This window comes from Pyxicephalus adspersus, chromosome Z (genome assembly GCF_032062135.1).
Source record: "Pyxicephalus adspersus chromosome Z, UCB_Pads_2.0, whole genome shotgun sequence".
NCBI classification, from domain to species: domain Eukaryota; kingdom Metazoa; phylum Chordata; class Amphibia; order Anura; family Pyxicephalidae; genus Pyxicephalus; species Pyxicephalus adspersus.
The window spans coordinates 89,686,425-89,700,483 of NC_092871.1; the positions used below are offsets into that span (position 1 = coordinate 89,686,425).

The window sequence follows — 14,059 nt, forward strand, 5'->3', positions numbered from 1 at the left end:
TAGTCTGTCATTTGCAATCCCTATTTAATGTACAGCGCTGTGTAATATGTTGGCGCTATATAAATCCTGTTTAATAATAATAATAATAATAATAATAATAATAATAATAATTCCCTTTAATGCACACCAATGCATGTCAGCAAATCCCCATTGATGACAATGCAGAAGCTGCATTTGACCTGGTTTGCCTTGGCTACGTGTCCCACTAGGGAATTGTCCCTTAGACGCAGGAAAAATTCCTATTTCCTTGTGGTGTAGATGGCAGTTCATTGGTTGCATGGAACGCCCTTTGCGTTGCGTGTCATTGGACCCAGCAGGACCTCCTAAGATGAGGTCTATTGCCATTCTATGTGTTTGAACTGTGCTGGATTTGGTTGCAAAAAGCAGCAATTCCTGGATCCTAAAAAATGTTTACCATGACCCTACCCTGACAGTTGTGTGAGTGGAATTGGGGCTTCAGCCTTCTTTTTTTATTGCTGTCTGTATCCCTGTTGCAAAGTCTCTAATTTCCTGTCTGGGTAAATCTGTTGTCACCTTGACGAGAATTAAGTGGGCTTTTCCCTGGATAGCGGTGAAAACACTACAGGGGTTGTAAACCCAAAAAAATGTCTGGACATTCTCCCAAAAAAAGAAATGAGTGGGCGATGAGCTGGGTTATTGTTAGGATAAGAGGCAAATGTCAGAGGGAATCATCTTTACTGAAAATCATCTATATACATTCAGGAAAACTCACTTGGAGGCCAGAAGTCACACGATTCCTGTTTGTCCCCCTTTCACTTCTCTTTTTTAAGGTTTACTAATCATTCATAACATGTGAATGTCAGAACTTCGAACAGAGACATTTTTATGGTTTTAATTTACATATGGTGATATTAAACATGGAGGGTGCCGGGGGTTTTGTCCCTGCTGGTCTGGGGTATCTGCTGCTCTGTACTAAATCAGATTTCCTTTACAGCAATATGGAATTTGTTTAATTCATGTTACAGCTATATCCAAACTATTGGATGGAATCTGAATGTACAGCATCACAATTCCAAATCATGTTCTCCCCTCCCCCCTCTCTGCCTCTTTCCATCACCCTCTCCCCACATCGTCTCTCCCCATTCCTTCTCACCTTATCACTTCTTCCCTCTCTCTCCCCCCCTCGCTCACTCCCTCCCCCTCTCTGCCTCTTTCCATCACCCTCTCCCCACATCGTCTCCCCCCTATTCCTTCTCACCTTATCACTTCTTCCCCTCTCTTTGATATATTTCTCATTGTTGGGTCCCTGTGGTTTGTTGAATGGATTCATATTTTGAAGTTGGAATTTTTATTTTCTTCCCATACCCAGGATTGTACGGATCCCGCAGTGTATTTATTGTTATCTCTGTTGTTGCTCACTGATTCCCTACATTTCCTTATATAAGATGAAATCTGATGCCTCCCCCTCTCCAAAGGTTTTCTCTGTAGTCCAGCAGGGGAGAACTAGGCAGAGCTGACAACACATCTTAGGAATTCAATGCATCAGAAGTGACGTTGTCAGCTTTCTACAAGCAGTTGGCAACTTTCTGGCCTAAAGTCTAACAGTGAATGTGCATGTATTGCCCCAGACTGGGCAGATGGGGTAAAACATGCATATGGTCAATCAGTCTCATCTATACTGTAATGCTATTATTTAAAAAGAATCATTTTTGCCCATTAGAAAGAAATAATTAACACTTGTTAATGAGAGGCCACATGCATTTCTTAACGCATACTGTCTGCGGTGGGTCCCGGCAGTTATTAGGAGCAGGATCCCTCCTGCTATTCACCGACAGACATCTGGCTATCTATGACAACCCCCACAGTGACTTTATTGGGTTGTCAGGTCTCGTGAAGAAGTAGCACATATTTACTGTTTTATGTAATGGAGCATTTTATTAGCGGACATCAAAGGCAGCCAGGGCTGCGATGAATCTCCATCGATCCTCTTTGACATGTATGAGACAGACCGCATTCATTTTAATGACCTATTACATTCATTTAAAGCCATCTGTTATATCTCAAGTCCAAAAATGACTGCTGGATCCTGCCAGAAACCTAGAGAGCTGATAACTTCCTTTGTGGTATCAGCTACTTCCTCCACAGCTTTTTCCAAGGACTACAGAATCCCTTCGCTGCAAAGAGGAGGTGGTGTTCTGTTATGTCCTAGATTGACAACACTGTTGCTTCTCCATAGCGAGGTCAATAAGTGATTATAGGAAGGACAAGCCGGTGACTGACACACATTTTGGGGACATTCGGCCACTGAAGCCAGGACAGATCAGTCTTGAGACTTGCTGCAAACTTACAAAAGGCATTTAATGACTTGCATTCTTTCTAAAGCAGCTACTGCTTGAGTAGAAAAGCCTTCAGAGCAGGATCCTTGTTCTCTATGTGGAAGCAGCCGTCTCTCAAGGGCACACACAAGGGCAATGATGGGTGGGGAAATGACCATAAATTTGATACAGTTACCACCAGGGGGGTGTAATATAATCATCAAATATTGATACATTGTATCAATGCTGTATTTTATTTCTTCCTGCATGCTTGTGCACAGTTACCCCAACCTCCGCTTTAATGAAAATTACCAAATTTGGCCCCATGTTACTTAAATGTCCAATAACTGCAAATCAAATTTGATTAATACAATCTCATATAAGCCATTAAAGGTTTTATTTCTGCAGCTTCCATTAGAATAATCTCTGGTGACCCCAAGCCTATGTTCAGGCACTTCCTATGATCGGGTGACAACACTGTGTCCCTGTCTGCCAACTGTGCTCCTGTGTTGTCAGCTGGCCCCCTGCTGGAGACTTGATGCATTGGTGCATGTACACACATGGCTCCATCATTGTCACTCTTAGGAAACTGGTCCAGAGCAGTGATGTGCGAGTGCACATGGAAAGAAAGATTGGTAAAGAGGCAGTAGGGGATCAGAGATACAAAAGATGGGAAGTAAAAGAAGAGCTGGCTTTAGCAAACCACATGCCACTCAGGTATCAATTCTCAAGGCATTTGAAAGCCCTTGTTCAGGTATTTCCTATTAGAGTGACTACACTGTGTCCCCCAATTTGCTCTTGCGTTGTCACCCATAATTCTAATGGAAGCATCAAATGGCCAATAAAATGCTTGTTGCACAAGCATGGTCCACTGTTGGATTCTTCAGGAAACCTCCCATAGAAAATGCCATGCAGCCATCGCCTAGAAAGCCCATGCAAAGGTTCTGTAGGGGGTCAGCAGTACCCAGATAACAGGAAAACAAAACTATCTTTAATATTATGGCTGTGGAACATTTATTGTTTGATCTGTACAACAGCTGTGAGATTGACATTTACTTTGAGGGTTGTATTTGCCTATAAAACCCGACGGCTGGACTCCACGTCGAACCTTTGCGTCACCCCCACCCACTAAGGTAATATTGACACCCCAGATCTTCCTAGGAGAACAGCGGGGACGAACTTTTATACTCCGGAATTCTATTGCCCGGTTCAGTATCCTCACGTGAATTGTATTGACGGCACCACCCAAGCGGCCAGCTGCTTGCCCCATGTTGGAGGCATTCCAGTGATGTACAGAGGCGGATATGCGCCTGATAGAGAGAAACATTCTCATACCAGTTTGGGGTTCCCATATATTCATCTGACTGATATACAATCTCACATATATTATTGTTACCTTGATGGTTCAATCACCGTCCAACGCGTCATGGCGTTTTACTGCCTTCAGTTTACTGTTCGACTTTTTTGCCCGTCCATGCTCATTACAGCCCCAGTGGGGGGTAATTATTTCCATACGGCTCAGCTCTCCTGGTGATTTAATAGTTTTTCAGCAAAAGTATCATTTTCTTGCAAATGGAGATGTAAGTGCATACAGACTGAAGGATGTGGTAACCCCTCTATTCATTGCACTGGGGAATTTTTTGTTTGAAACAATGGAAATACTCCAACCTGTCTGCAACAGGCTTTACCCCAAAGGAACCCTTGGAGGAATTTTGGGGTGTTGAGGATCCCGTTACACAAGATCCATCAGGGGGCAATAGGAAGAATTCATTTTACATTAAGTGCCTTTTATTTCGCTGGTCACTGGAAAGATTTCTCCCTCTACTTTGGTGGCCAAGTGCAAGAATTCCCGTTCTACAGTGGCGATCAATGGATGGAATTCTGGGTTGGTGATCAGTGATTAGAATGGCTTTTGTACATTGATGGACGGTGGGAAGAATGCCCCCATTACATTGGTTATTAGTGATAAGGACACCTCCTTTTATTACATTGGTGGTCAAAATAAGCCTCTTTCATTGTGGATTAATGAGAATAATACCTTCCAAATTGTGGTGGGGAGGGAGGAGAATTCCCCCTTAAATTGGTGGTCGTTTAGAAGAATGCCCCCTTTAGAGCAGTGGTCAGTAAGTAGAATGCCCCTCTTACATTGATCATCAGTGGGAACAATGCTTACTTCTTATGTTGGTGGTCATTTGAGTAGAATGCCCACTATATTGGTGGCCATTGAATACCTCCTTTATGTTGGTGGTCAGTGAGTTTGATGAAAAGATGTTAGAGAAATCTAAAAAGGCCGTCATGTTGCTAGTGAAAATAAACCCAGCTATCAACAGATGGGCTCAGTTTCCATTGCCCTAGGAAAAAACCTTGGGGTTTGTGGAAACCCTGATCAAGGATCCCCAGTGAAAAGTCCTGGTAATCTTCCATGATACAAAGACAACAGTGTTCTCGTGGCCCCTTTTAGCTGGGTGTACCACCCAGCAATTTTCAGTAACCACCCGGCTCTTTTTGGGTCACAATACAGAGGCCACCACCTACCTATGGCTTCTTCCCACCCAGCTCAAATAACGTTTCTTGGGGGAACACTGCACATTGTAGACAAATATGCTCTTTACATTACACATTAGTAAGGTCAGCTACTGATATCACACCTATTATATGGCCAAAACTATGGGAACCCCCCCTCCTAATAATGGAGTTCATGACCATCACACCTACTATATGGCCACATGTACGTGGACTTCCCTTCTGATGGGGTTCAGGCGTCCCCTGTGTAGGATCCTGGTACTCCTCTATTATACAAAGACTTTGTAGACCATTGTGCTCTTCCAGCCTTGTGGTCACAGTTTGGTGAAGACCCTTTTCTGTTCCCCCATGACTGTGCCCCGGGGTACAAAGCCCCCTCCATAAAGACATGGGGTCACCAGTTTGGTGTGGAGGAACTCGAGTGTCCTGCACAGAGCCCTGACCTCATCCTACTGAACACCATTGGGATGAATTAGAATGGTGAACCAGTTCTTTTCATCCAACATCAGTACCCAACTCCATGAATGGGGAAAAAATCCCATAGATACAACCCCAATTCCCGTGGAAAGCCAGAGGAATGGAGGATATTATAGGCTCAGAAGAGGGACAAACCCATAAAGACATGGTGTCACCAGTTTGGCGTGGTGTGCGTCCTGCACAGAGCCCTGATCCCAACCCTACATTCCTGATGCTGAACCTCCATGATTGAAAGAACTGGGGACATTAGTGTAAGAGGGACAGTCAGGCTAGGGAGGGAGGGGGTAGATGATGACTGACGTCCTCTAGTCAGTGTGCAGTGAGATCAGAGGAAACAATTTCTATTTTGCAAGACTGAATAGGAAGCCAACTGGAAAATTTAATAGCCATCTGTGTACTATTTTGCACAATCCCTTCAACAACATACCCTTCAAAGTGGTAATTGTTGCAGACTTGTTCTGTTTGAGAACTGTCTGAAATAACCAGGAATGTCAATCTAATAACAGAGAAAAGGAAGAAGACAATAAACTATAACATGGGGACAATATAAATCTTCGGAATGTGAAGGAAGGATGTCACAAATCCCAATACACTGACTGCATGTGTTTCTTCCTAAGAAACAATGAGGACCTGGATGGGTTTGAGTTCCAAGCTGTGTGAATTTATAATAAACATGTGGTCACTGTAGAAACGTATTAGGTGTGGACCTGACAAAGCTGAAAAGTTGCATGGTAGTTGCACGTCTGTACCTTCAGTGTACAGCTGCATGTAGGATGTTGTATTCATGGATGGCTACCATAGTCCATAGCATTTTATGGAACATGGTGAACCATGCACATCAGTCTTAGAAGAAGTACCCTGTTCTGTTGGTGAACCCATAGGTTATGGTTACAGTCCATGGCCAATATTGAGAGTATGCTCAGGCACCTAGGTTCATGCCAAAGTTATTCTTCTGATGCCAGGGGTATCAGAGAACCCAGTGGCCGGGCAGTGATGAAGTTCTGAAGGCATCTGTTGCAGTGCAGAAGGAATGGAGAGGGGGCATGGGCATGCAAACACTAGAGCACACCAATGGACACTGGACTTGAATATGTGCAAGGTTCTGTGCACCCTCAAAAGACACAATGACATGGTCTTCTATGAATATAGCTAAGGCCCAAATGATCTCCCTAATATAGTGAGGATAACTCAGAACTACAATATGAGATATACCTGGCTGAATTTATATCCATCACCTGTAGGCTGACCAGGTTTACCCAGTGCAGAAGTACTTCTACCAGTACCAGTAGATCCAGGACTATGCAGCCACTATTATATGGGGGGATAACAGCCCCATCTCAAGCAGCCCCGGGGAACCTATGGGGAAACCCAAGGCTTCCTCATAACCCAGCTTGAGAATGGCTGCTATATAGGTTGATTAGATTCAGGTTTTAAATGGTTTCACCCCTGGGCTTATTCATGAGAAATCTCAGTTTAGAAGAATGTTTGGGGAATATACTTATACTTCTTCTTCTTGAGGTCGTCTAAAATTCAACTAACACCTTGGTTAGACTTTTTTTTTTCTTACAACTGCACAGTTATAACCTAATCAAGCAGTGCTTATGGAATTTAAAGCCCAACTCTGGGCTCTTTCCGCCTCTGTGGCCCCCACAGGCAGCATTTTTGCTCTATTGGCTGGATGGACATTGGGGCATAGAGCTGCACTGATGTGACCCCAGTCTCTTCAGTATCATACCGTGAACACAGCGTGTTCTTGTGATGATGCTACCTTAAGTCAGGCCTATGAAGTTCTGCACTCATGTTTTGTCCTCAATCTTATGGGTTGAGTGACATTCAGCACAGAAAAATGTCAGATAAGCCAGGGAACCATTTGTTCGCTAATTTGCCCAATATTTATTCTTCAATTACACTTTTCAGTGAAGTCATTTCTGCACACTGCTGTATTGTAACCCTGGAATTCCGAACCTATATAAACTAGGCATTGTGTGGCTACCCTGCCTGCTCGCCCTGAAATGCAAATATAATTTAGAACACACGTTTAACATTTACCAAAATTGTGTTCCGATTCTTCCTTCTTGAATCAGCCCTCTAATAATCCTTCAGTTTCCTTGCCAGAACTTCTGACCTCTGAGGGGTTAAGCAAGTCTATGAGATGCAGAAATGGTAACCTTACACCAGCCTTACATATAATTCAGCCTTTATGGTTTCAACTCAACCCCCCTTCCCCATCCCCATAATTCCGAATTGAAATTCTTTCAGTATGTTAAAAATAACAGGGAAATGGCGTATGTATGTCGGCACTCTCTGGGAGCAATTCATACGGAGTCATTGGGCATGGCACCGCTATTAGGTCAGATTTGCCAAAACATAGGTCCACCATCACAATTGTGTCACTGATTAACTTTCCTTTGACTACAGGACCCCCACCCCCTCCTTCCTCCATCAGCTCTGGAAGTAGAAATTTGAGGCAATGGGGGGATTTGTGGCTCTTCTTATTATACTGTAAGGGATTGAAACCTTTGAGAAAAGTCTAGGCAGCGTTAGTGTGTGGCAAAGATGATCGAAACAGATGTTACACTGTTATTATGTGTTGCTTCATATCATGGCGTGCTCTTTACCCTTCATTAAACAATGTATTTACAGTGGATGTGTAGCCAAAAAATAAAGGAGGAGGGTTTTAACTCTTGTATGCAAAGAAAACCCTTGCATCCACATATGCAGTTGCATTGAGTTCCTTGTTTAGGGTAAGGTGACAACATTCTCTTCTTAATCCTTTTTGTGCTCCTATGTTGTCACACAAGTTTCCAACAGATTTTACATACTTTTACATACATATTATTTGTACCCAAATAAATGCAACCCAAAAAATGCAAAAGGCAAACTAAACTTTCAGCTAGGATTTATTTCTAGTTTCATTGAATGCTCAGGCCAATCGTTTGACTTGTGGTGTCTGTACAGGGAAGGCTGATGCTGAGCTAGCTCCACTTTCCGTCGATATTCAACGTCTTGAAACAGCTGCATCATCACTTCACTAACAAAACTTCTTCCCAAATCCAGCTGTGCCTCTGCCCACCCTCCTATAAGAGGCATGGAGTCCCCATGGCTGGCTGGGAGGCCAAATTCTTAGACTGTGACACAGGCAATGACAAGCGACCTGAGGAATGCAAGGCACAGGGACCCTAGCAATTATTAACCATTTTCGGGCTGCCCCTAACTCCTCCATGGATTGTGCAGCTGGTCACATGGTGCGTGGTGTCTGCATGTACGCTGAGTGTAATAAAATGTATTCTGCGCCTTGTGCAGCTAAATGGCTAAAATATATCCATGCCTGCTGAAAATCAATTCTGTGTTTCTGATACCTGAATACAATCCAGCGGTGATGGAAACTAAAATGGAAAAGTAATTTGTCAAGTTTCGGTCTCTTGAACAAATCTGTTTTTTATAACCGATACTACTTTTAGGAAAAACATACCCAAGAGGATGCTTAAACCTGATGGACCGGTTTATGGACCTAAAACAACCGAAACATAAAGTGAAAGTGTTAAAATAAACATAAAGTAAACCCCATAAAAGCGATATTTGTGTATGAACAATCGGTGGCATGTGATTGGAATCTGATCAGAATTCTGATGACTTTCAGGGGTAGGAGCAGAATATCATGCAGGTTTGTGCAGTGTTGTGGGACTTTCAGCCAGTTGGCTTTAAATTAGAATACTGATTGCTTTAATGGGCAAGTGCAAAATTACAAGCGGATTTACTTTGTGTGCAACCCTAAGGCTACGTACACACGTTGGATGATTCTCGTCCGATTATCATTTCAGGGCTACTGTTAATCATTCTATTGAAATCAAACTTGATATTTCAATTTATTATATGGTGGACAAACAAGTAAATGGTAAATCATATACTTGTGCTCGATCACAACGATCAATTTAAAACAATGATATTTGCAATTTATAACATTAATGCTAGACATCCCCCACCAAGGTGACCTAGAGGTGTCCTAGTGAGGCAACACTGGCTTCAGTCCTGAACATTGCCTCATCATGTTCCGCCATCTTCATGCCGCTCCTTAGATTGGATTCACACAAACTTACCCCCTTATCTGTTTTATTGCTTTGATCCTATAACTCTTCTGACCCATCTGTCAGGATCACTTTCCATTGGGTGAAATTGGTAATCATTAGCTCGGTCACACATTTGCATTTACATGTTGAATTCTTCCAAATAAAAAAGTTAATTGGTTTTAAAAGCTGTTGGGTGACCCTGCTGTCAATTCACCATTCATCCAGCACAAAAGCTTCAAAGGTTTCCATGCAGCTACTAAATATGTGTCCTCAGCTCAGCCGGTAATTATCCCGAGGGAAAGGAGTCCTTGGTGATCATTGACTATTGGTTTTTGAACTTGGAGAGCAATTTGATTGGGTAGCTTTGATGGTCTTCAGCAAATATGGACAGATGTAGAACAACCTTTGGTAAAGGGAGGAAGATGTAGGAGTAGTCATGGATTGCTTGTCTTTTTGTGTCGGCTGATGTTCTGTAGGGCATGTCTTGTGTGTACACTAGGATCTCTGGACACCAAGGGGCCTTTTGCCGTTCCACCCGGGGGCCTTTTGCCGTTCCACCCGGGGGGCTTTTCCCCTTCAATGTGAAAGGGCAGTGTGTACAGCAAAGTACCTGCAAAGTTGGTTGAAAGTCAACTCTATTTCGAAAGTAGATCATTCAGATCTACTTTCTGTAAAGGAAACGGTACGCAGGATGTACAGATTGTAACTTCTGTCACCAGCCTGTACTGGACTCTTCAATCCCTCTCACACCTCCTTTTCCCAGTCAGAGGCTTGCTGAACAAAATGTGCAAAAGCTTTCAAGTGCCCTTAAGATTCTTGGCACCCAGATTTAAGTACTTCTATCTCAGACACTGGGTGATCGGCACACGCGCAGTGACATCACCGTGTGTTTCGGGGATCTGGAGTTTGTAAAATTTATGAAAATACCTTCACTACATTTTAAAAACAAATTTAAAATCTGCAACTTTTATTGAAATAATCCAGGCAAGGCATTTCCTGTTATAGTGTGACAACACTCTGTCATGGTGTCTTAATGGTGTTGTCACCAATAAAGAATACAAGCAGCCTTTTCCAAACTTATCACACTTGTCTTCTGTCAGGAAACCCACCCAGTTTAGTGAGGGTTTTACATGTGTCATTTAATTCTACCACAGTGAATGCGCTGACAGGAGGACAGAATGCAGGGATGACCTCATCATTATGCTTCTACTCCTTCAGTGTCCAATCAACAAACTGAAGGGGTATGTTCCGACCATGTGTCCTTGCTCAAGTTGTTCTGCTGTAGTCTGTCAAGGCGGGAAAGGAGGGAGCTGTGTTACAGTATAGAAAAATAAGGCTAGACAGAGCCTTGTAAATCTCAAGACTGGATGATCAGAATCACAAATCCTTTGTCACACACACAACAGCCTACTCGTATGCATTCCATCTGCATGTTTATCCGATTTGTCTGGAGTTCAGCTTTAATCTCCGGCATACCCTCCAGCTTTCACTGTAAACACTCTTTCCATGTCTCTGGCTCTCATCCTAAACTCTTAGCTGGGTATACAAAAGATTATTTGTCCCCCTTTGCACATTTCGACGCCCGCTGTAGGAGCAGTCGCCTCCCCTCTCCCTCCGGACACCCTCTCCAGTCTGCGCCTTGCTGTATGGGACAGTCAGCTGAGAAATGGATTCCATGAAGGAAAATTTTCATGAAGGTAAATGAGGATTCTAACTTGTTGGTGTTTGTTACAATTTGGATACTTTGTATCTCTGCTCTGTGATCATGATTGGGGGGTCTCTGGGCACATTCATGGCGTAAGGTCGTCTTTTGGGGTTTTCAGATTCGGTGCCACGATTTCATGTAAATTGAACTTATTGCTTAATTTTTTTATTTTTAAATTCAATAATTCGATTTTGGATAGAGTAAGGAAAACTATGCATGTGAAGGAGAAAGGAAATCGATTTTGATTGACTCTGCAGAGTTCTGAATCGTGGAATACCTTTAAATGTGTTTACATGGCGGCCTTTTAAAGGGAAGGTTCTGCCAAAATGTTTGGAATTAAGAAGAGTTGGAAGCTGGGTTTTAAAGTGCCCCGGGGCCCACCCTGGTGACAGATTTAGTAGATGGGTGAGGGGCAATCTTTTTTTTTTTTTTTTTTTTTTTTTTTTTTTTTTTGGGGGGGGTAAAACCCCACCCCATTAGTGGTCGGACCTTTAATTATGAAGCATTGCAGATTGTTAAGCGATATCACAGGATGCCACTAGATTTTTTTTCCAGCAATGAAGATCTTGCTTTGATATTGAGCTTTAGTTATTAGAAATCTCTTGACTGCATCCCATGCAAATAAAAAAAAAAAAAAATTTTAATAAATGTATTTGCCTAAAGTGGTCATGTGACTTTCTAGACTCAAGTCTCTGCATACATGAAATGAATGTTTCCTATTGGCTGCCTGGTGGCGGGGTCCTCTCAGGAACCACATGAGGAGACTAAAGCAGGGACATCAGGGCAAGGGCACTCCTAGGGACCAGCAGGCTTGAGCACAACTGCTGCAAAATTAGCCACCCCCATTACATTCTGAAACGGGTTATTTTTCAGTTAATTATCTCAGAATGCATTAGTGCAGCTGGTACTGGGGACTTACCCAGAAGCTAGTGTAGCACAATAGAAATGCAGGAGGGGAAAAAATAGGGGTAGTGCTAGGTCACGTGACCCATCAAACTTATGTGACTTGCTGTGCTCCAATCAGAGCCAGTACATTATTTGGCAGCCATCACAGTTTTTATTTTCCGGCTGTAGAAACTTTCTCAAATTTTTTTTTCATTTTGGCCAACGTGTCTACTTCAGGAATATTCTTTGGTCGTCTCGCATGTTTGTTGTTGAAAATCTGAAAGCAGATTGCATTCAGGTCTAGGGATTACGAATATCATTCCAGAACCTTAATTTTGAGTTTCTTGGTTAAGTTAATGGTTTGGAGATGTTTTTGGACCACGGCCTTGCTGGAATCTGCAGCCTTGTTTTTTACTTTCTTCATTCGCCATGGGAATATAGCCTTCAGAACGTGTTGATACTTCGTACAGTTCATTCCTCTTTCTACCTACGCCATCGGTTTTGTACCACAGCCGGCAACACACACCCCATACATAATGGGTCCATCCATCAGGCTTAAAGTGGTCCCATCAGTAAGTAGACATTTGTCTTGGTTTGAAGGTTGCCTCCAATTGAACAACCAACCAATTTAGTCAAGGATGGGACCTGGTGGTTCTTCGTGAACATTCATTGGTCAGTCCAGACCTGGGACTTACCTAACACAAGTGCAGGAGACCTGATTTTATTCTGCTGTAGTTCAGTAACAACTACAGGTCTTGCCCTGAGTGGAAAAATGGAGGAGCAGCTGACTGTTGGGCTCCATCATTCTAATTTTATTGGCCTTATGCCTCTCCCTCATGCAGTCATTTTAATATTAATAGGCAGAGAGCGGCTTTAAATAATCTTGGAGTACTGAAACACATTGTAGACAATTATTCTCTTGCTGCCTTATTAATACAATACACAAATACAATGCTATGCTGGATGGTCAATTGCCTGAGGAGCCTCTCCATAATGGGATGTTTCTAGTAAAGGGTCAAATATGAGACCTTGGGGAACCTCTTGCTTTGTGGTCACAGTTTGGTGAAGACCCCTTTCTGTTCCCCCATGACTGTACCCCGGGGTACAAAGCCAGCTCCATAAAGACATGGGGTCACCAGTTTGGTGTGGAGGAACTTGAGTGTCCTGCACAGAGCCCTGACCCCAACCCTACTGAACACCTTTGGGATGAATTGGAATGGTGAGGCATGGTTTCTCACTTGAACATCATATCTACCTATATGGCCAGATGTATGGAGGATTTCCCAAGTGATAGAGACCAATTGTCCCCGGTGAAGGATCCTGTTATTACTCCATCATACAAGGATGTTGTAGACTATTCTTGGCACAATGGTTAAGTCTGAGGATCCTCTCCAAATTTGGATTCAAATATTTCCTATAAAGGGTTAAACACAGGACCTTGTAGACCATTTCACTCTTCCAGCCTTGTGGTCACAGTTTGGTGAAGACCCTTTTCTGTTCCCCCATGACTGTGCCCCGGGGTACAAAGCCAGCTCCATAAAGACATGGGGTCACCAGTTTGGTGTGGAGGAACTCGAGTGTCCTGCACAGAGCCCTGACCTCATCCCTACTGAACACCTTTGGGATAAAACCCCCTGAAAACTGGAGAAAGGCTTTCCTGCAGTGGTAATGGATGATTAAACCACAATATTTATGGCCACGGTTGTGCAATGGGATGTCCAATAAGTTGATAGATGTATGATGGTTAAATAGAAGTGAAGGTTGTCACCAGATGTGTGAGCAGAATTCACTGCAACCAAACTGGCACGATGACACCCCTCAGGCGTGTCATTCATTCCAGAAGGCCAAAAGAAGCAGATAGATAAAGTGAACTTTCCGTGGAGGTCAGCCACAAATTTAAGCTGCATCAGTACCTGACCTCACAAGACACCCTTTAAAATCTTATGGAAAGTCTCCCTATAGGAATGGAGGATGTTTCAGCCATAGAAGGAGGTTCCAACTTCATATACATGACGATGGTAAGGGGACCTCCATATACATGACGATGGTAAGGGGACCTCCATTTACATGACCATGGTAAGGGGACCTCCATATACATGACCATGGTAAGGGGACCTCCATATACA

General features: G+C 43.1%; 1 protein-coding gene across 2 annotated transcripts in view; it reads left to right on the plus strand.

The window, feature by feature from the left end:
- Positions 1-14,059, plus strand: part of SHROOM4 (shroom family member 4) — a 48,081-nt gene that overhangs the window by 3,708 nt on the left and 30,314 nt on the right. Inside the window, exon 1 of one of the 2 annotated variants that reach the window (XM_072431941.1) lies at positions 10,627-11,040. The exons of the other annotated variant lie outside the window; for it this stretch is intronic. Within the exon in view, the coding sequence (XP_072288042.1) occupies positions 11,035-11,040 (6 nt within the window). The 5' untranslated portion in view covers positions 10,627-11,034. Of the gene's footprint in view, positions 1-10,626; positions 11,041-14,059 lie in introns of those variants that run through there. 2 annotated transcript variants of the gene reach the window in all.